The 22,384-nt window shown below is 37.3% G+C and overlaps 1 protein-coding gene across 1 annotated transcript; it reads left to right on the top strand.

Annotated features, from left to right (window-relative positions):
* Positions 1 to 1,875: 1,875 nt before the first annotated feature.
* Positions 1,876 to 22,263, top strand: rab40c (RAB40c, member RAS oncogene family). The gene is made up of 7 exons (XM_067381862.1): positions 1,876 to 2,256; positions 2,740 to 3,150; positions 11,483 to 11,543; positions 14,773 to 14,833; positions 15,125 to 15,202; positions 17,447 to 17,669; positions 19,726 to 22,263. The coding sequence occupies exons 2-7, from the start codon at positions 3,009 to 3,011 to the stop codon at positions 19,998 to 20,000; spliced, it is 840 nt and encodes a 279-aa protein (XP_067237963.1). The 5' UTR covers positions 1,876 to 2,256; positions 2,740 to 3,008; the 3' UTR covers positions 20,001 to 22,263.
* Positions 22,264 to 22,384: the final 121 nt, after the last annotated feature.

Raw genomic sequence — 22,384 nt, 5'->3', positions numbered from 1 at the left:
GGTAGGTAGATAGATAGATAGATAGATAGATAGATAGATAGATAGATAGATAGATAGATAGATAGATAGATAGATAGATAGATAGATAGATAGATAGATAGATAGATAGATAGATAGATATTTAGTTCTTGATTTCCCTGTGAATCAAACCCATGACCTTGATGTTGCCAGTGTCACAGTCTACTGTTTGAGCTACAGGAAAGATTATGGTTACATTAAAGGGTTAGTTCAGCCAGAAATGAAAATTCTGTCATTAATTACTCACCTTCATGTCGTTCCACACCAGCAAGATATTTTTGATAAAATCTGATGGCTCAGTGAGGCCTCCATTGACAGAAAGTTAATTTACACTTTCAAACGCTTGGATATTTGGCCGTTTGATACACGCTCTGAACCACTGGATCGAAACAAAAGATTCGTAAAGCTTCGAAGCTTCATGAAGCAGTGTTTTGAAATTGCCCATCACTAGATATTGTTGAATAAAGTCATTATTTATTTATTTTTGCTGCCAAAAAAGTATGCTCGTTGCTTCATAACATTAAGGTTGAACCGCTGTAGTCACATAAACTGTTTTAAATACATCTTTAGTAACTTTCTGGGCATTGAAAGTGTTAATTATCTTGCTGGCAATGGAGGCCTCGCTGAGCCATCAGATTTTATCAAAAATATCTTAATTTGTGTTCTGAAGATTAATGAAGGTCTTACGGGTGTAAAACGACATGAGGGTGAGTAAGTAATGACAGAAATGTCATTTTTGGGTGAACTAACCCTTTAAGGCAAAGTTTACCTGCGTTTTGTATTGTCACATATTAGTATTAATATGTGGCCATGTTATACAGTGTGTGGTCAAATATTATAGTAATTTATTGGAAGCTCTCTATATATTAATGTACAGAAGAACATTTATAGAATTCTATTCAAAACAGCTTTCTCAAATTTCATCCTAGGAGAACAAGCACCATTATGTATATTTTGGGGGGTGAGTGTTTATGTTTTTAATGGCTTGTATAGAATTTAATGAAGGGTCCAGATGTCCCCTTGTCTCCCTTGAGACCGTCACATTGCTCTAATCTTGATGGGCAGACACAAAGACTTCATACAGCAATTTGCATTTTAATCTTTTCAGGGGGATGGGGATTATCTTCCTTTGATGATTCCCTGAAAGTGCTGAGACCTTTGGCTTCTCCCTGTCACATTAACCCTCCTGCTTCTGTCACACGAGCAGCAACCTGTAATACTATCTATCTATCTATCTATCTATCTATCTATCTATCTATCTATCTATCTATCTATCTATCTATCTATCTATCTATCTATCTATCTATCTATCTATCTATCTATCTATCTATCTGTCTGTCTGTCTGTCTGTCTGTCTGTCTGTCTATCATCTATCTATCTATTTCTCTCTCTCTCTCTCTCTCTCTCTCTCTCTCTCTCTCTCTCTCTCTCTCTCTCTCTCTCTATATATATATATATATATATATATCTGTCTTTCTGTCTATCTATCCTCCAAACCTTAAATATTTTTGGGATAATTTATTTCCGTTAATTTTTGACATATTATTTCAAATATATTTTGATTCAAATATTTATTTATTTTTTGTACAGGTTTGTTTTTATTGTGTGTATTTATATTAATGTATGTGAAAATGATCACAGTGCTCTGATGCCTAAAATTGCTGTCTAGGTAGGCACGTCTTCACGATTTGTGTGTGTGTGTGTGTGTGTGTGTGTGTGTGTGTGTGTGTGTGTGTGTGTGTGTGTGTGTGTGTGTGTGTGTGTGTGTGTGTGTGTGTGTGTGTGTGTGTGTGTGTGTGTGTGTGTGTGTGTGTGTGTGTGTAGGGGGAGGTACAGTCAGTCAGTCAGTCGCTCAGAGCGCAGTAGTACGCAGAGGTGAAAGCTCAGCGTGACAGTGTGTGTGATCTCTCCTGTGTGAGAGAACATGGGACATATTTGGATACCCGAGAGCATTTACAGCACAAGCAATAATATCCAGCTGGTCGGAATATCGTTTAATCCCTCACCTTCTGCGCCTCGCCCCAGAACCGCCTGATAACGCGCAGAGATCCAGAGACGAGCAGCGTTAACTTACACCAATCTTTGTTATTCAGAGAAAAACAGAAATGGAGCCATGATTTCTGCCAGACGCGCTAGCATCGTCTGCTCAAGCTAACTGGAGCGCGAATGTGGATATCCTTCTTCCTTTCTTCGGGCTAAAGTTATTTTTTTAACCTCAAACTGCAGCCGGAATATATTGTGAGAACTTTATTCCCTAAATCATGATATAAAATCAATGTTGTGCGCTTGTTGTTGACGCGCTAGGCTCATAGCTAGTAGCGTTAGCCGATGCTGTGTAACAACGACTCGTCTTAAATGTATTTTAATTAGTTTTATGATAACAAATATACATTCTTATTGTTAATATTGTCATAACCGTGCAGGTGATTACTACATAAAATTGTGATGAAATTATTTCTTTGTGTTGACAGCTTGGCAGGCGCATGCTAACAATGCACTAGCTTGATAGCTCCATTGCTTTTCTATTATAGCAATAATTTGCCATGATAAAATAGATGTTTTGTTAAATGATTTTGATACTTGTAGGCGTAATATTTTCATTTCGTATCAGTAGCGATGATTTGAGCTTGTTGGAAGAAATGTAAACAGCCTAGCTGTTCAGTTTGCCAGCCAATAAAGTATTTGTGCACTGATGATCCATATTATTTTTACAACATTTAGACTGGACGAGTGAATACGGCTGGACATTTTAAAGGCTGTACGCTTTAAACAAGTCTCCATTTCCGGATCTTGACTGGACTGGTGGGAAATGGTTTGATTTGGTCAGTCTGCTGATTTGGCCTCACACCCATTCAAAGATAGACCTGACACAAGAGACTCATAGACTCCTAGAGCTCTGGAGGAATCAGGGCCCATCTTTGGCATCAGAGAGGGACACACGCAGTTGTCTCCTGTCCTTTGCTGTCACTCTGGCTCTGATGTGAGCGATCATGGGCACCCAGGGAAGCCCTGTGAAGAGCTACGACTACCTGCTCAAGTTCCTCCTGGTGGGAGACAGCGATGTGGGGAAAGGAGAGATCCTGGACAGCCTTCAAGATGGATCTGCTGAGTCTCCATATGCCTACAGCAGCGGTGAGTTAGTCAACACTTCCCACACATCTTTTCACGCTGAATGCTAGTAACACATACTTCAGCCAGAATTATCTCAGATCAAGGCTGTCATTCACAGTGAGCCATTCAGATAATATTGTGTTAACAGGAATAACCCAATAACATGGTCAATATTATTTTTGTGTGTATGGTTGTGGTGTCAGTGACTTTCAGGAGGCGGAAACGCAGCTGATTGATAATAGTTTATTATTCTGTTTATCTCTTGGAGGATTGTGTAATGTTCACTTTTGCCCAGTCAGATTGTTATATAAAAGCTGCTCATTTTCTGCTCAGTTGTTGTATAACATACAATTCATCTTTGTTAGTGGAAGTCCTATAATCGGTTTTAACTATATTTAACCAGTATTCACACTTTTCAGTTTGACTGGTTATTGGTATATGGATAAATGATACATTTATTGGATGATTAGTTAATGATTGTTCATCATGTGAATATAAAAGTTTTTGATATTTGTTGTTGTCTTTGCCTTACTTAGCTTAAAGAATGACAAAAAAAAAAAAAAAAAAAATTGAATCGCCGGTCAACTTTGCATAATATAATAATAATAATAACAATATTAATAAAATATTCATTATGAATATGCTATTGCTGTAGTATATTAATCATCTAGTTATTATTGTGTTAGAAGTAGGATTAAAACAATAATTAAAATCATTTTACATTGGATAATAATTGCTTATGAGTAAAGATCAACCCATATTGCTTTTTTATTATTGATAAGTACCTGATAACCGGAATGCACTATGCAGAACCAATTATTTTGTAACAATAATAATGAACACAATGGAATAAAACACTATGTATTATAAATATTTTACTCTTATTAATAATAAAATAGTAATAATTACTAGTTGTAATATTTATAATATTTTGTTACTTATGCAAAATTATTTCCGATCTTAATTGACTGCACTTTTTCTTTTATCTTAATTACTTTTTTATGGCTATATCTAATGGCTAAACTGCAAATTTTTTCATATTTTTTAGGGAGCTATTCTCTGAAATGTTGCCTTTTTTTTTTCTTATGGAACCAATAACATTTTAACTTAAAAAGTGTGTATTGATTGGTCATACCCATTATCTGTATTTTTGAGACACTATCAAAAATAATGTATATAAGCATTGGACTTAAAGGTGCTAAAGAGGATCTTTTCGTCAACTGAGAATCCAAAGACTGTTAGGGAGTTTTTGAAATGAGCGCATGCGTAAGAACAACCCCCCTCCTTCACAGCTCACTTCAAGGGAACGCCTCCCAAAACTCGTGCACGAGTATTGGAACACGAGTGTTTACCACCGGCATTCACTGTGTTGTGTTAGTGGATTCATTATGTCGGACTCACCGCAGGTAACTCATAATCTGCAGTTGTTACTCCTGTCTCCTGACAAAAACATTGTATGCGGTGTCTGTGGAGTGTGGAAAGTTACTGGAGCGCACAGTCTCGCTCGTCTCTCACAAGGAACGTCACGGCAGTGATTGACAAGCCAGAGGGCCAATCGTTTAGGCGATGATCGCGTAAACGATTGGCTGATGTTTTTAAGGCCCTATCTCATGCACAGATGATATAAATAGTCTTTTATCAGTTAGTAAAGACCGTTTCAAGTAATATTGCAAAAATGTATAAAACAAAACATCCTCTTTAGCACCTTTAAAAATCAGTATTGGATGATTTTTTTTTTTTTTTTTTTTTTTTTAGTCAAGATTGCCTAAGTTGTTTTTGGTGAGTGTTCCCTTGGGATACAAAACACACAAGTAAACATGACTAAGAAGTTTGCAGTGTCTGTTTTCATTGAACAGGTTAGTACAGCACACCGTCAAGACCAGTTTTAAACACAAGCCATTTTTTATTTGATTTATTTCACGGCTTTCCATCGGCTGTGATGAGATCATCCACGCTCTGTCATTCGGCTGAAGCCAGTGTGGTGATAGACCAATTATAGACCGATATGCCTTTCATATCCAAATGAGCCTCATGTGAGCTGGGTCGCTCTTGTTCTTTCTCTTTTCATACATATGGCTGCTGTTTATCTTGTTGGTTGAACCTGTTAGAGAACAGTGTGTTTTCTGTGTAAGAGAGATTTCACAGTGATGGCTGTTTTCTGAAGTGTCTTAGGGGAGCTTACTTGTCCTGCTTCAAAAGAGTTGCCTTGCACAATCACTCAAAATCAACACAGATGGCTCCACGAGCCGTTCCGTGGATTCAGTGATGATGATTTACGCTGCAGGCTTGTATATATATCCCTGAGGGAGATGCCATCCTGACGTGCTCAGATGGTTTTAATGCTGAAAGGCTTTTTTGATGAATTATACATGGGATATGTGGAGGTATTGGCTGTGAGCAAGGTGAAATATTAAAGCTGAGAAAAGTTTCCTTTTATGGTTTAAAAACATCTCATTATATGAAACTGCTTTTAGATGGTGTAGACTTGGTGTTAATGATTTAGGCTAGTAACCAAAAGGTCATAGGCTCAAACCCAATATGGGGAGATGGCCTTGAGTATGGCACTTAACCCCAGTTTGCCTCAAGGGGACTGTTCCTATAGTAAGTGTACTGTAACTTGCTTTAGATGAATGCATCAGCGAAATGACAAATGTAATTTTTGATTTCTTGAGTTCAGAGAAGCCTTGGGCTGTTGATTTTTAGATTTTGCAGTCTGTATTATTATAAATTTGTTCTGTGGTGTTTACTCATTGATTTGTTTTTGCGCTGGCTTTGAGTGGACATCTGTAAATATTTAGAGTCTAAAGTTGCAGATGCAGACATCTTGGTTAGCCTGCTAGTGATTGATGGATTTGGCACAGACAAGCACAGCGATAGCAATATAACCATGATAGAGTGTTTTTTTCCCTTTACACAGTACTTTTCATTTTCTATCTGTTCTGTTGCGATAGGGTCACGATGTGAAAGATGTGACCAGTGAAGTGGAAAAACACTGAGGCAGCAGGCTACTGTAAACACTTTAGGGCTTTATTTTAAAAGCATAGGTTACAAAAAGCAAAGCAATGCCCAACTGAGGAAAACCAAACTATAAAAAAGGAAAAGAAAAGAAAAAAGATGGGTCACTGCCCACAGAGGTCTAGGCTCTACAGGACCATTCTCAAGACAACTACCACTTGCATACACAGCTAGTGAATTTATACATTGGTGGCTAGCACCAGTTAACACAAAAGTGGAGACACATACACACATAATGGCCATTACACAAAATAAACAAGTATGGAATACACCCCCCACCCCCTAAAAAAAAAAAAAACTTCAAACAGCGTGTAAGTTTGCTGAATTACATCATTTTATAAATGTACTTTCTGTATATAAAAGGAAGAGCAATAGTCCCTGGAGTCTCCTCGGCAGAAACAGGAATGGTTGCAGTTATATTATTGGCTATAACAGTACATACACATCTGAAGTTCCTGCACAAGCTACTTTTGATGGTGCACCAGCTCACAAGACTGGGCTATAACAAACAAAAAGAACGACAAGAATAAACCCATTGAATTACTCGTTAAAAGAGTGTGCACACTTGACTTGACTGAACGAAAGTTCAAATAAAGTCTATTAAAACAAAATAATGTCATTGTGAACTTTTTAACTACTATAATTGCATATTATAGATAAAGAACAACAAGACTGACCTTACTGTGGCTCGGCAAACATCCGCCACACACGGACAGTGAGGAAACGGCATGCAAATAAAATTAATGTGAAATTCAACAAACTATGTAAATGTGTATTGTTAGGTTAGCATAATAAATGGCCATACTGCCCTTTGAAAAGGAGGAAAAGATGCACTTTCCCATATCCTTTGTGCTTTGTTTGGTGTATTATTACCACCAAGACCATGAAACCTTTGAATTTCATCAGTTAATAATTCAGTATATTATTGGACTTTTGCAGTTCATGATCATTTTTGGTTTTCGGTTGCTACTTGGTGACCAGTATTAAGAACGAGTCACTGTGGTTGACTACCAACAACCAACTAGCTGATTAGTGAGATTGCCTATTTTACCTTAATTTTTGTCTTAAGTAGAATTAGGACATAGCTTGCATTTTGATAGTGGTGTTGCTTTTGTTTAGCATGCTGGCAGTATACTTTAGTTGTTTGACAGTTCGTAAGGTAAGACCCTCTCAGAAACTTGCATCTTTCAATTTATCTCCTTTAAATCTCTGCCAGTGTTTTTATTTTTTTAACATTTTTTTTTAAGACAGCATGTCAAGTCAAAGACTATAGAATAACACAAGACTTGTCACTCGTACTGTTTTGAATTGAAGAAAGTGCAACGCGCAATATGGTGGAATAAGTCCTGCCTTCTAAATAAGAGCCAATCACCGATTCGTAAAGTCATTGTGTCACTGCAGCGGCCGTTAGAAGCTCCGGTTCCTATAGAAACAGTCAGACACACGCCTCCGAAATGAGACTCAAGAGACGCGTGCTTTAGGACTGCGCATGCGCAATTAGGCTGATCCAGCCTGAAAAAAACAACAATAAAACAAAAATTTTTCAAAAATTAATTTCATTAGTGATTTCAAATATGAAATTTAATCGAAAGCTTGGCAAACTGAATTTGATGTTTCCCCATTCAAAGAGATCGGAGCTGCACTTGCATGCCTGAGAGGCATTTCTAAGATGGCCACTAAGTGAAATTACTTGTTTTAAAGGGACTTTGGTCAAGTTATAAATAGTACAACAAAAAAAATATGCATCTCAAGACCAATTTGATTCCATTTTGTTGGTCTTCACCTAACTGTGTATGAATACAAGAACCCGTCTTATGGACATTACCATTCAAAAGTTTGGGGTTAACATAAAAAGATATTTTTTGTCCATACATTGGCAGTCTGTGCTAACCAAAAGTATTTGGTTAGCAGCATTCTTCAAAATGTTATTTTGTGTTCTGCAGAAGAAAGTAAGTCATGCCGGTTTGGAACGACATGAATGAGGGAGTCAATAAATTACATAATTTTCATTTATGGTTGAACTAACATTTGAGACCAATTAGTTTCCAGTTCATTTTGAAAATATGTAGCAGTTCCCCAGTCCTGGTACAAAATCACAGCTATAATATAGACTTTTCCCTCCTGTCATAGTTGTAGTCAGTTTTCATTAGTTCTTTGACCAAAAGGAGGCCCAAAGTCAGACTTACAGTTTATAGTTGAAAGCCAGTATTTGCAGTTTATCTAATCAATGATAAAGTGATGATCAGATATGGAAGACACTATAGAGTCATGTTGTGTGCTACGGTTGAAATGCAGGGTCTCAGTGAAACCAGCTTTTCTACCTTTCTCAGCCTTAGGCATGTTTGTTTCAATACTCTCATGTGCTTGCAGTCTTTGAAATTACTCTCAAACTCAGACGCACCCTGTTCTAGCTCCTCAGCATAGCTGGGCACATTGCAGTTCAGACTTTCTGAATATGTTATGAGCAAACACAACAATGAGACACAAAGACATGCTCTGAAAGAAAAGGGCTTCTGCTATGAAAAAAACAATGCTTTTTCATTCTCCAATTCTCCAAGCTATTTTGTTTTCCACCATCCATTGATAATAGGCTGTTTAAATTGAAATAAACATGCCTGCACGTGTCACTGCCACTTGAATCCCTCTCAGGTGTCCTCAAGTCCTGCTGGATCTTTCACTTCCAGGCTCTTCCTCAAAACTGGCTGCTTCAGACTGTCTTCCCTCAGTGGGGCTGGGAAGTCTTGGCCTGCGGCCCGGAGCTGGAACCTGAGATGATAATTACACCGTACTGCCTTTGTCAGGCAGCGTTGCTGAGCCATCTGCCCATACAATTACCCAGAACGAAGGAGGAGGGATGCTAGAGGAAGGAAGTGTGATGTGCCTTTGGCTTGATGTGCTGCCCTGCTTAAGAGGAAAGCTTTTGCAGGATGGAGAGAAGCAGGAAATCAGCCCCAGTGGTTCTTTTTAAGTGCGAGTCATTTCCCTCTTGTTACAGTCTCTTGTAGAAGTTTAATAATGAAGGACGGATGAAGTCTATGTGCTCAGAACCAGCCGACGTTTGCCTGTCAGGAGCTCTTATGGAGCCTGTCTAGCTGAGCATGAGAGGAGATCCTCCTTGAGACATGTTTCAGAGTCATCAAAGCTTTATGTAGGATTTTAAAAAAGATGGATGCCCCATCCATGCCCTTCCCTTTCTCCATTTTTAAAGCCTCTGCTTTTGGGTTGCGTGAACACTAGTGAAAATTCCTACTTGTCCTGCTTTTGTCAAGGGAATGGATTGACGTTTGAACATGAAGAAATTAAGACGACAGTAAATATCAGTATTATTATTTTATAGTTGTGTTTAAAGGTGCCCTAGATTCAAAAATTGATTTTACCTCGGCATAGTTAAATAACAAGAGTTCAGTACATGGAAATGACATACAGTGAGTCTCAAACTCCATTGTTTCCTCCTTCTTATGTAAATCTCATTTGTTTAAAAGACCTCCGAAGAACAGGCGAATCTCAACATAACACCGACTGTTACGCCCCAATATTTGAATATGCCAGCCCATGTTCCCATTATGAAAGGCATTAGACAAGGGCAGGCATTAACGTCTGGATCTACACAGGTGAATCATCAGACTAGGTAAGCAAGCAATAACAATAGCGAAAAATGGCAGATGGAGCAATAATAACTGACATGATCCATGATATCATGATATTTTTACTGATATTTGTGAATTGTCTTTCTAAATGTTTCGTTAGTATGTTGCTAATGTACTGTTAAATGTGGTTAAAGTTACCATCGTTTATTACTGTATTCACAGAGACAAGCCTTCGCATTTTCATTTTTAAACACTTGCAGTCTGTATAATGCATAAACACAACTTCATTCTTTATAAATCTCTCCAACAGTGTAGCATTAGCCGTTAGCCACGGAGCACAGCCTCAAATTCATTCAGAATCAATGTAAACATCAAAATAAACACTGTACTTACATGCTACATGTTGCATGACGAACACTTTGTAAAGATCCATTTTGAGGGTTATATTAGCTGTTTGAACTTTTTTTTATGTTGTTTAAGGCAAGCGTGAGCTCTTGGGGCGTGGAGCACCAGATTTAAATGGCCACACACCCTGAATCGGCTCATTTCTAATTATGCCCCAAAATAGGCAGTTAAAAAAATGAATTTAAAAAAATCTGTTGTGTATTTTGAGCTGAAACTTCACAGACACATTCAGGGGACATCTTAGACTTATATTACATCTTTTAAAAAAAAGTTCTAGGGCACCTTTAAATACAACTATAAAAGTATCTACAATAAATTACAATATTTCTTAAGTGATAATAGTAATTTTATTTTACTGTTATTATTATTTTTTTAGTATAGCAGAATAGGATATAGCATATGAAACGACAAACGTTTTGGCCAGCCCTACAAACAAACAGAGCTAAAGTGGAGCTTTAAAAAAAATTAAACAATTTTTTTTCAGAAATATTGCAATTAAATCCCAATCAATCATGCAGCCCTACTCTGCTCTGTCCCCACTTTTCTGTTTTTGCAGGAAGTAAATAGCTGATAACTAAGTGGAATAGACTGCAGAAGGGTGTGACTTTGTTTTTGCCTTTAATCAGAGAGGAACAAAGTTGATTTCCTTTCTAGAACTGATGTTCCTGAGGAAGCAATTGCCAAAACTACTGTCATTATGACAAATAAACTCTCCTGGACTATTGCGGGTAGGAGTAGTCCATGTTCGTGTTGTCAGCATTACGGATAATCAGATTTTTCAAGTGGACAAAAAGATGATCCACTGAGACAAGTGCTCTTGGCATGGTGAATATTACAGACACTGGCCTGTATGGAAAGAGACGCAGCGAGCCTTTGTTAGAGAAAGAGCTGTCTATTAAAATGCAAAACAGGTTTGAATGCTGACCTGCTGTGAAGGGGCTGAAAATGCAGATATTGCCATTCAGTTAATGGAGGCCGTACTGTGTTTATATTTTCATTTTATGAATGCTAAATGTAGATAAGCAGTCAAGATAATCGCCTTATAGGAAGCGTCCTGGTCACATTTTAGCTATGATAGCATTAAATAACAGCAGATTGGTTGCAGCTGTCTGGCTCTCCTCTGAATGTGTGCAGTCACTGTCAAGATGGTCATCTCAGCTTTAGTGCCGTCTAATGAAAGGAAGAATTGGCTGGGAATTAAATTAGGTAGTACACCAAATGCAATCACGCTGACGGCCAAAGCTTTTCGAGTTCCCGATCCTCTCTAGATTATTTTCTTTTCAGTAGACTGCAGACAGACACAGGCTAGGATCTTATCTAAGTGTTCTCTGTCTCTCATACTGCAGGAATCGACTACAAGACGACCACGATCCTGTTGGACGGGCGGAGAGTGAAACTAGAGCTTTGGTAAGTGGATCACAACTCTTGTCTGTCTTCTTGTTCACCTCATGACAGAATGATGCATCACCTGCTAAAAGCAAATGTAATCTTTTAAGTTAAGAGTCAGTGTGTTTATAGTAGCTTCATTCCACAGACAGCAGGCCTTCCTTCTCACTGCACTTAAAAAAAAAAAAAAAAAAAAATCACTGGGACAGATTTGCAAAATGATAAATCACTGCTCATCATGTTCATCAACCTTACAGATATGAGTGCTGGGTTATTTCCCTGTCAGCAGGAAAGCTGACACTGAAGTAATAATGCAGAAAATTCAGCTTTGTTATTACAGGAATAAATTAAATTTTGAAATGTATTAAATGCACAACATGTAAGATTTTTGGATTAAAATATCCAAAAAACACTAGAACAGTGTTATATATTTTGTTGACTTGTGTACTTACATTATCCCAATGAAGTTTCCAAGAATGTTTAAATCCAGAGAATTAATTTTACAGTTTTAACTAGTGTGTCATTGTGTCGCCTATCAGTGACATCATATATGCATTATTCTTGATTTCTGCATTAATTTTGTAATAAACATGGAAACACCAAAGACGCTTTAATATGTTTTATAAGACAAGGGAACAACTGTTTGAATGGATACATTCATCAACAGAAAAATAATCATTATTATGATTAGTCTTATTGTTTAAATCTAGTTTTCTGCCAGTACCATGGTTTTGCCATGCCTCAGAAAAAAAACTGTATTTTGTCTATTGGCTAACATAATCAGATAATACAGCATTTTCTCTGTCATACATTATGTTTTCAAATTAACACAAGCCATCCAGCATTTATTAATATGATATTCTAATATCGATCTAGCTTACTGCAAGTGTCTCAGAGCAGACGCCGAGCGAGCGCACAGAATAATGTTATAACAACTTTCAACACACTCAAATGTATCTAATATGATAAACAGTGCTGCTTTACCCCACATACACTTGACCGAAAGAAGCAGAAGCGGCGACTGCGGCATAGTAAAAGTTCAGCTGCTCTCGAGACGCGTCACGCTCATCACTCATTAGCAATCGCTCCAGCTCTGCTTCATAATACATTCATGTTAATAATCTCATCCATGAATATGATTTCTCCCTGAGTCCCGTCGGATTCTTTTCCACTGGCTGCAAGGTGAGAACGACAACGCCAGTGATTCCACGCTCAATATCGGCGTCGTCAAGCTACACCTTTGTTTTGAATAGGTGAACTCTAGCAGTGAAAAATTACATATTGTGCCTTTAAAATTGAAAACCGTTCTTTTAAATTATAATAATATTTCACAATATTCCTGTTTTACTGTATTTTTATGATGAACAATTAAGGCTGCACAATGAATCGAATTTCTAATCACGATTACGATTACGGATGCTACAATTTCATAATCGTTCAAAGGCACGATTACAAGGAAAAATATCCAGTTACATTATTCTGTGTGTTTAAGAGGTAAAAGGTCTAACCCAGCATAAAAGGAGCAACCAGTGGCGTAGTACGCTGATATGTCGAACACACACGAAACACCAGCACCCGCCATTTTTAAAAAGCTGTGTAAAATAACGTAATAGACAGGACTGTTAAACAGATCGTACACTAATGAAGATGGAGAATATGAGCACTGTGTGAACTGTTCTCAGCACCGCCAAAATAAAAGTAACAACAACAAGACTGCAGTTTGTCACTTCAGGCCCTAGGGAACATTAGTTCTCGGGGAAGCACACTGGTGGCAAAAGCCCCTATTATTATAGCATGCATAGGTTGACTTTTTTATTATAATTATTTAAAGAAGAAACCAAACCAATATATAGATGACATTTGAGGTTTAATGCTATAGAAAAACAATAAAAAGTTGTTTTCAGATTGTTTTTTTATACAAAAATATGGCATGCAGTTGCTTCAAACAATGGTATAAAACTATTCAATACATCATTCAATGCAAATTGTGATAATTGTAATTAATAATCACAATTACAGTTTCAAAAGAATAATCAACAATTATGATTTTTGTCATAATCTTGCAGCCCTAATATAAATATATATATATATCTCTAATTGCATGCAAGAGCTCATGAATCATAAATAAGACAAATTTCCATTAACTGAAAGAGGCTGAAAAAATTGCTTTTACAAATCTATAGAAGCATTTAGCCAGTACCCCAGAGAGAAAGAAAAGTTTCCTTATCAGGAAGGCACTGGATCGTAAGACAGCAGAATTACACATTATGAAGACAAACAACAAGCTCATTAGCGTTAACACAGAGTGTAGTAAGTGCCTGAGGAGCAATTCTCAAAACCCTTGAGGAAATTCCCATGGTGTGCTGTAATGTGCTGGGCTATATAATGTAATGTTTTATAGTAATTGGGCTTCTTACTGCATATTCCTTCTCATAGTGTCTCTCCTCAGGGCTTTAATCTTGCCCTACATCTAACTTTGCTAACGCACTTTTCAAGAGCTCCCAGGTAAATCTGGTGAGCTCTCTGATGTGAATGCTATTTAGTGCTGCACTTCCACTTTCTCCAGAGTGGCTTCAGTTCCACCACTTAAAAAGGCAACTGCCACTTTTTAATGCAGATATATTTAACACTATCCAGCCCATTATGTCCAGTTTAACTGTGCTAGAAAGTTCTCACAGATAGAGAGTGTAGGCTGCTGAAAAGGTTACTTGGGTGCGGATGTGCCACAGTGGAAAACTCGTTTTTCTAGGCTGTGACGCCAACACAAGTGTCTGAGTCATCGTGTATTTGGGTTAACTCTAAACTCAGTACAGCGACCAAAACAGTGTGGATTTGAAATTGATAGCTTTGTTCCAAAATGAAGTGAGCTGCCTTTCTATTTACTGCCTACATAGGCAGCCGCCTTTTAAGGGAGCATCCAATTTGAAATAGAACCTCCTTAAGTGACCGATTTGGAATGCTTTTCTTATGTGTTAACTCTGATCACTACATGTGAAGTTTAAGTTAAAGGGTTAATTCACCCCAAAATGAAATTTATGTCATTAATTACTCACCCTCATGTCGTTCCAAACCCGTAAGACTTTCGTTCATCTTTGGAATACACATGAAGTTCTCTTTCACATCTTAAAATGCTGTCCATGAAAGCAGCTCACCGTGTTTTGAAACAGCTCATGTGTCGAGCTTAACTGACACTATATTTACGCATGTTTGTGTTGCGATTTTGTCCTGACTTGTCTCTGTTTGCTTTTAGGGACACCTCAGGACAAGGCAGGTTCTGCACCATTTTCAGGTCGTACTCCAGAGGAGCGCAGGTAAAGTGTCACTTACTGTTCTTGCTCAGAGGACTGATGTTGTGCTCAGCCAAAGGCAAAAAAAAAGGACATATACATTCACTTACTATAAACATGTTTGCATAATCTACAAGTTTATTTTCAGGTGGTTCAAAAGTCCAAATTGAACAAGATAATTTTTCACTAGTGGGCTTAGAGTGTGTTAAAATGGTTTGCCGAGCACAGTTCATGTCCTGTTAGTCTGTTAACGTCCCTCCTCACTGCATGAACAGGATACCGGCTAACAATGCATTGTTTGTTTGGCCTCTACAGGGGATCCTGTTGGTGTATGACATCACCAACCGCTGGTCGTTTGACGGGATAGACCGCTGGATCAGGGAGATTGATGAGGTAGGATTAAGCTGCTCTTTATGATAACAGGAAGTGAGATCACAGTTATGCTCATAGTCCTGTGGGCTATCCATCTTATTTTTAACGTAGGCGCGGATGCATTTGTAACTTCAGTGTGTCTGGTTTCCGGAGTCATCAGCTTTTAGTTACTTTTAGCTTCACAAAATAGCTTGTTATGCTGCTTTATATTGCAAACTGGTATTTCTTACCATATTATTTTAATGTATTGTCATAATTATGAACACACTGGTCTGTAGAGCAAAACGTTTTACCGTGTACTGCATTTTGTTATTTTTCTAGTTATTTACCTATAACGGCTAATAAATCAGAAATCCTGCACGTTCACAGAAAATAGTTAACTTCTGCTTTGCAAAATAAGGTGGATAAGCTTGAGACTGATATGTGGAAGTCCATGATTTGTGCATGTATGTATATGTTGTGCACATATGTGTATATATAGAAGAGTGTTGTTCATTGTTACAAGATGAACCAAGATTCATAACATACAATAGCTATGTTTCTATCTATCTATTTTATGCAAATTTTGAGATATCGCATTAAACTGCTTGATGAAAATGCATAAATTCTAAAAATGTACATAAAACTGACTTTTCTCAGTAGAGGATATAATTGGATAACTAGATCAATCTCGTCACACACCATTTCAAATGTTGGTTTGGTCATTGTAAAATTCAAAGTCACACAATTGCATTCCCAAACATCAGGCATCTGAACGCAAGATAACATGACAGCTTTCGTTGTGTTTCGTTTGTGTGCATCTAATTAATGATGTACGAAAAAGAGCCACACTGGCTTCCCCGATTGCAGCAACTCCCATTTTTATTATAGATATTTTCTTTTGTCTTCCTGTTCCTGTGCTTGAATTCCAGAGAGGATGTCCTCTTCCTTGTAGGCTACTCTGTTACAGTCTCTTCCTTCCTTCCTTGTTTGAGAATTGTATGTTCTTGTGTTTATTTAAGTGGTTACATGTCAGAATACATGTGCTGCACAAAGCACAAACCACACATATGAAAGAGAGAAAGAGGGTTTTATTAGTTGGATCAAGAGACTTAAACTGGAGAACTTTTGACCTGCTTTGGTAAATATTAGAATACTTGAGGCTCTCCTTTGACTTTGCCGCAGTTACTTGAGTCAGACTTGAGCTGATGATTCATAATGAGTCATTTCAACACAGAGTGAGCTTTGAACTTGCAGAGCTTTGAAAGGATGCATGGTGCAGGGATTTGCTCAGTAAGCATCCAATTAGTGTAGGGAGGAAACTTTTAAGGTCTCTGGCAGTCAGCTAATAAACAAATAAAATAGTAATAAAATACACTGCAGTTCAAAAGTTTTGGGTCAGTAAGATTTCTAAAATGTTTTAAAAAGAAGTCTTATGCTCACCAAAGCTGCATTTATTTGATCAAAAATACAATAAAAACAGAAACACTGTGAAATATTTTCAATTTAAAATAACTTGTATATATAAATATATAAATTATGGTATAGCTGAATATTATTACTCCAGTCTTCTGTCACGCACACATTATATATATTATACACTTTATTTTGTTTTTTCTTTTCAAGACTCTTTGAATAGAAAGTTCAAAAGAACTGCATTTATTTAAAATATAAATCTTATTTAACATGATAAATGTCTACTGTCTCTTTTGCTCAAATGAATGCACCCTTGCTGAATAAAATAATTAATTTCTTTAAAAAAAAACTTACTGACCCCAAACTTTTGAGCAATAGTATATATATTTTCCCATAATATATTACTAGTGTACAGTATACATTGTGTTTTATTCATTTCTTTCTTTTTAAATTGCTGCTAACAATGTATATTAATGACTATCAATACTTTGTCTCACCCCTAGTCTCTAATATTGGATGATATGGTGACCTATATGGTACTGGTATATTGTGCATCCCTACTTGGTCTTGATTCAAGACTTGACTCAGATTCAAAGAATAAGACTTGAGACTTGACTCTGGTTTGATTTGAATCCACTTGTGGCTGCTCAGTACAGCTGCTAGAGGTGTGTGAGTGCTCTTTTCTCTGTGGACTACAGAAGGGCACAGATATGACAGGCCTCATTGAATAAATAAATGAGACAGGCCAGCTGTGACACTGTTTGAGATTCATTCAGCCTGACAGGACTGTGCATCTCCCTTGTCCTCATTTCTCATGTCCTCCCATCCCCCTTTTGTAACCCACTTTCTTGTCTCCTTGTCTTTTCTCAGCATGCACCTGGCGTGCCTCGTATTCTTGTGGGTAACCGGCTGCACCTTGCGTTCAAGCGACAGGTCCCCACAGAACAGGCACGGGCGTACGCAGAAAAAAACGGCATGACGTTTTTTGAAGTGAGTCCCCTCTGCAACTTCAACGTCATAGAGTCCTTCACGGAGCTCTCACGCATCGTGCTCATGAGGCATGGCATGGAGAAGTTCTGGAGGCCCAACAGAGGTGAGTCTTACTCCTGAGCAGTAAGAGGAATAATTTAGCTAGCGATAACAAGTGATATACAGCAACATCTCCTTACTTTGAAATCCATTAAAAGTGACAAAAAGGCCTATTCTTCTTGATACTTTAGACCATAATCCCACAAATACAGTGGAAATCTTTGGTTTTAACCTTCTGGGTGATGCAGAAAGGCTGGCACGGTCTGCATAGCTTTCCATTAGCATAGAAAACCACACTATATGTTGCCCAGAGCTGCGTAATTAGAGGCAGAAGGCTTTCAGTGAAGCACTTCTTTCTCTTTCTGTTTCCAATATTATGTGGGATTTTCCCTTGAGACCTTGCAGTGCCCCAGATGGCCTGTTTAGCAGAAGCAGCATCCTGCAGTTCAGAGAACGGGAAGCGCTTTCAACATGTCTTTTAAATTGTTAGCCATTTACCCTCTCTTGCTCTCCTTGACTGTTCATGCTCGAGTAGAATTATGTTATGTGTTATGTTATGTTTTTTTGTTTTATTTAATAAGTTATCGCATATTGCATTTTTCTTCAGTATTGTGCAGCCGTAATTATATTGTATATATTTTATATATAATATACAATACTATATATAAAATATTATATAGATTTTATATATATATATATATATAATATACAATATTATATATAAAATAATATGGTTGCACTTTATTTTAAGGTGTCTGTGTTACAGTGTAATTATATATTTAAATACTGCGTAATAACAATTAACTACATGTACTTACTATAGGGTTAGGATTAGGGTTTGGTTTAGAATTAGCATGTAATTTTGCATAATTTATAGTTATTACTACAGTAACTACATGTAATATGTGTAACAAGGACACTGTAAAAATAGTGTTACCAGTACTATTATGTAATATGAATAAATAACATAATATATATACTATATATTATGAATAAAATAAAATACACACACATACACGTGTATGTATGTGTGTGTGTGTGTGTGTGTGTATATATATATATTATTATTATTATTATTATTATTATTATTATTATTATTATTATTATTAATAAATATATATATATATATAATATTATTATTATTATTATTATTATTATTATTATTAATAAATATATATATATATAATATTATTATTATTATTATATATATATATATATATATATATATATATATATATATATATATATATATATATATATATATATATATATATATATATATATATATATATATATATATATATATATATATATATATATATATATATTATGTAATGCATTATAAAAGTATCTTTAATGCATTAATTATGCCTTGTAACGCACCTTATAATGCATTGTCTTGTGAGTAATTGTAACCATAGTTATAATACATTACAACCCTTATGTTACTCCTTTAGAACATATAATGGATTAAAACACATGCCAAACAACCAATTTCAGATCTAACAAGGAATCTGCAAATATTATAATTAGGGTTGTCAAAAGTACTGACTTCAGTACCACATCTTTACTGAAATTTTAAAAATGTGACAATACCAGCATTTCCCCCTAGCATTTTGAGTGCTGTTGAGCGGATTCTTTAACACCTCTGATTGCTCAACAGACATGTCAGTGATTGGCTACAATAATCACCAATTCAAAAACGCTGAAAGGCGTGCTGGTATTGTCACATTTTTAATTTTTTTTATTTATTTATTTATTTATTTTTTTTTTAATGTAGATTGCATTTTAACACTTAACTAAATATTCCCATGTCAGGCTTCCCGTGTAAATCTCACCATTTGCATTTGATCTGAAATCTAAATGCATGCAGTGTGTTGACATCTGCTGAGGGAATGTTTAATCATTTAAAACATTCTCATTACTTTAGTAAAGAGAATACAAAATGATCTCAGCATGCAGATGCACTGAAGCAGCTACTGTTGAATCCCTGGGGTATCACATGCTTTTTTTCTTTTCTTTTTTTTTTAGTTTTTATGGTTTGATTATGTAACTGTTCAACCTCCTGATCGCCTTTTGTTTTGTAACTAAAGTATGTTTTGTCTTTTGTGTCATTGCAGTATTCAGTCTACAGGACTTGTGCTGCCGCGCCATTGTTTCCTGCACCCCTGTGCACCTAATCGATAAGCTGCCGCTTCCTGTGGCCATCAAGAGTCATTTGAAGTCATTCTCCATGGCCAACGGCATGAACGCCGTCATGATGCACGGTCGGTCCTACTCCCTGGCCAATGCTGCCGGAGGTAGCAAAGGCAACAGCCTCAAACGCTCGAAATCCATCCGGCCGCCTCAGAGTCCGCCACAGAACTGCACCAGAAACAACTGTAAGATCTCCTAGCCTCCGGGCATAGGGGTGGGACCACCCCCCCTCCCTTCCCTTATATAACACTCAGGTGCAGACGGACAAACACACAAGGAAACCAACACAGGGCTGGGTCGATGACGCAACAGAGGTGTGGCACCTCCCAGCGTGGGGAGAGCAGGATGTGAACAAACACTTCCTGGCGCTACAAACGGCTACATTTCTCCCCTCACCTTGCTGCAGTACATTTGATTTCTCACCAACAGACCGTGATTAAAAACGAGTCCTTCATCAGACTCTTTGATTTCGTTGCAGTGACGACTTACAGCATGTTGCCTACTTCACTAGCGCCCTCTGCTGGAGAATTTTTAATACTCATTATCCTCTGTGCTCTGCATATGGTGTTCCTCTTTTTGGCTCTGTGCGGGGGTCTGTTGTCCCTGCTAAAATGAAGTACCTCAAACGGTCACATGGTCTTGCATGCTTACCAACAATGAGAGGGCTGATGCGAAATGACTTGTAGTGCTTGCGTATGAACTGATGTATTAAAAATGTGATTTGCACTGCAAATTGGTGGTCTCTGAATTTGCTGGCCGTTTGCACAATGACTTAATCACCAGAGTGACTGTGTTGTTGAATGTGGACTGTGGGACCACTCGGCTGAGAGAGACGGCAAAAGCATTTCCTGGCACCTTCTGTTCGCCATCTTTACTTGCTGGAAAGTCCTTGAAGATCCAGAAAATGGTGTTTGATGAAATGTTCCTCTTTAAGTCAGAACTGTCTTCTCCTTAAACATGGATTACAGGATATTTCTCCTCAGGGGACAGTATTGGCAAAGAGTCTCTTTTTCTTTTTTTTTCTTCTTTTTTTTTTTTTTTACTCTCAGCTCCTTACTTAATCTGCTTTTTCCTGCATGTCTTGTGGGATTATTCATCATATTTTAACATTATACTGTAATTACCTCTCTCATGTCCAGAGTTCAGTACCACAACTGCCTGATTTTCTCATTTACCACCCAGCATTTGCACCACATTTCAGTACTTTCCCGTTATACTTTCTGTGCAGTTACACGCTTTCACTCTTGTCTGGCTAAAATGCACAATGCTTTCAAATCCCACGTGTTCTACCAGTTTTCAGTGTTGTCGCATGAGTTCAAAAGTCAGGTCTTTGCTCGAAGCCCTTTTAATCTGCACATACAGCATGGTTTCTCTATAGATAAATGTCAGAATGAAGGATAAACCCGTTCAAGCTTGCTCCTAAAATATCAAGCACAAATGAAATGGTGACGTCACAAGTGGAATCCACAGCACTTCCTTTCGCTTTTCCCGGCGGTGTCGAGTCACGTCAGAAACACTGGTGCATTTCTTCCAGGTCTGATGAGCCATGGTTGCTGAATAATAGATGTTCCGCATTTTTTTTCAAACCACCCAACAGTCTTTTCCCTCGTTTCTCCTCCACCCCCTTCATCTCAGGGATGAGCCCCGTCCTCCAGCGACAGACCTGCCCAATGAAGCCTGTTTAAACTGGGCTGAGCGACAGGCTGCCAGCAGGAGGCCTTTAAACTTCCTCTAGAGGGCTGCAAGCTCTCGGTGTTTGACCTATAAGCTATTTGCTACAGGCCTTTTGCAGTCGCTATAGCTGATAGAATGAACCTGGCACATGTTGGTCTTGCATTTAGAGCAGTTGTACGTATTAGTGTCCATCTGTTGGGTGACATAAATACTAAAGGGTCCACAGAATGTTATTTGACTCCACCCATAATCTTTGAATCCCGAAAGGCTGTGGTATTAGAAATACTACAAAGAAGTGTTCTTTTATTGCTTTTTGGGCACCTTCAGAACCCGTAGGTATTAGTTTGAGCCTCTCGCCTGAGAGCAATGGTTGTTCTTCTCTGTAATATGCACATCATACGGTGCAAAGAAATTCTGTGACTTAGTTAGAATGTTCCATTTCAACTTTTTTTGTATTGTAAAGTGTTTTTCCTCTTTGTAACTCAAGCCTCTTATTATATTTAAAAAGAAAAAAAAAACATGTTCATGGTTTTTAAGTGTAACCTCGGGCAGTATGACGGGACCCTCCTGGTCTTTCCAAAGGGGTGGTCTCTTCTGTGTGAACGGGATAAAGGGAAATTGTGATTTGGTGGAGCAGTAGGAACACACAATTGTAAACACTATTTTCCTTTGGTTGAAGCTAAAAGCTGCTGAAATACCTGCATAATTATCAGAAGTTCTTGCAACAATAACAATGAAAAAACATTTTTTTAAATTATTGATTGTACAGTTCTTAGTGTATGAAAAGTGACGACTTTTTCACAATAAAATTGAAAATGTTATCAGTAAATCAAAGCCTTGAGGTTCTTTGCATCCAACATTGCTTATCACACATGACACTTGTTTACATATTAAAATATTTATTTGTTG

The sequence above is a fragment of the Chanodichthys erythropterus genome, chromosome 3, assembly GCF_024489055.1.
Source record: "Chanodichthys erythropterus isolate Z2021 chromosome 3, ASM2448905v1, whole genome shotgun sequence".
Classification (NCBI taxonomy): domain Eukaryota; kingdom Metazoa; phylum Chordata; class Actinopteri; order Cypriniformes; family Xenocyprididae; genus Chanodichthys; species Chanodichthys erythropterus.
The sequence above is the reverse complement of the archived record's forward strand: the minus strand, read 5'-3'. Positions and strand labels throughout refer to the sequence as shown.

Coding starts and splice junctions, on each gene's coding strand:
- rab40c (XM_067381862.1), top strand. CDS start 3,009: ATGGGCACCCAGGGAAGCCCTGTGAAGAGCTACGACTACCTGCTCAAG. Junction 11,544..14,772: donor AGAGTGAAACTAGAGCTTTG/GTAAGTGGATCA, acceptor GTTTGCTTTTAG/GGACACCTCAGGACAAGGCA. Junction 14,834..15,124: donor CGTACTCCAGAGGAGCGCAG/GTAAAGTGTCAC, acceptor TGGCCTCTACAG/GGGATCCTGTTGGTGTATGA.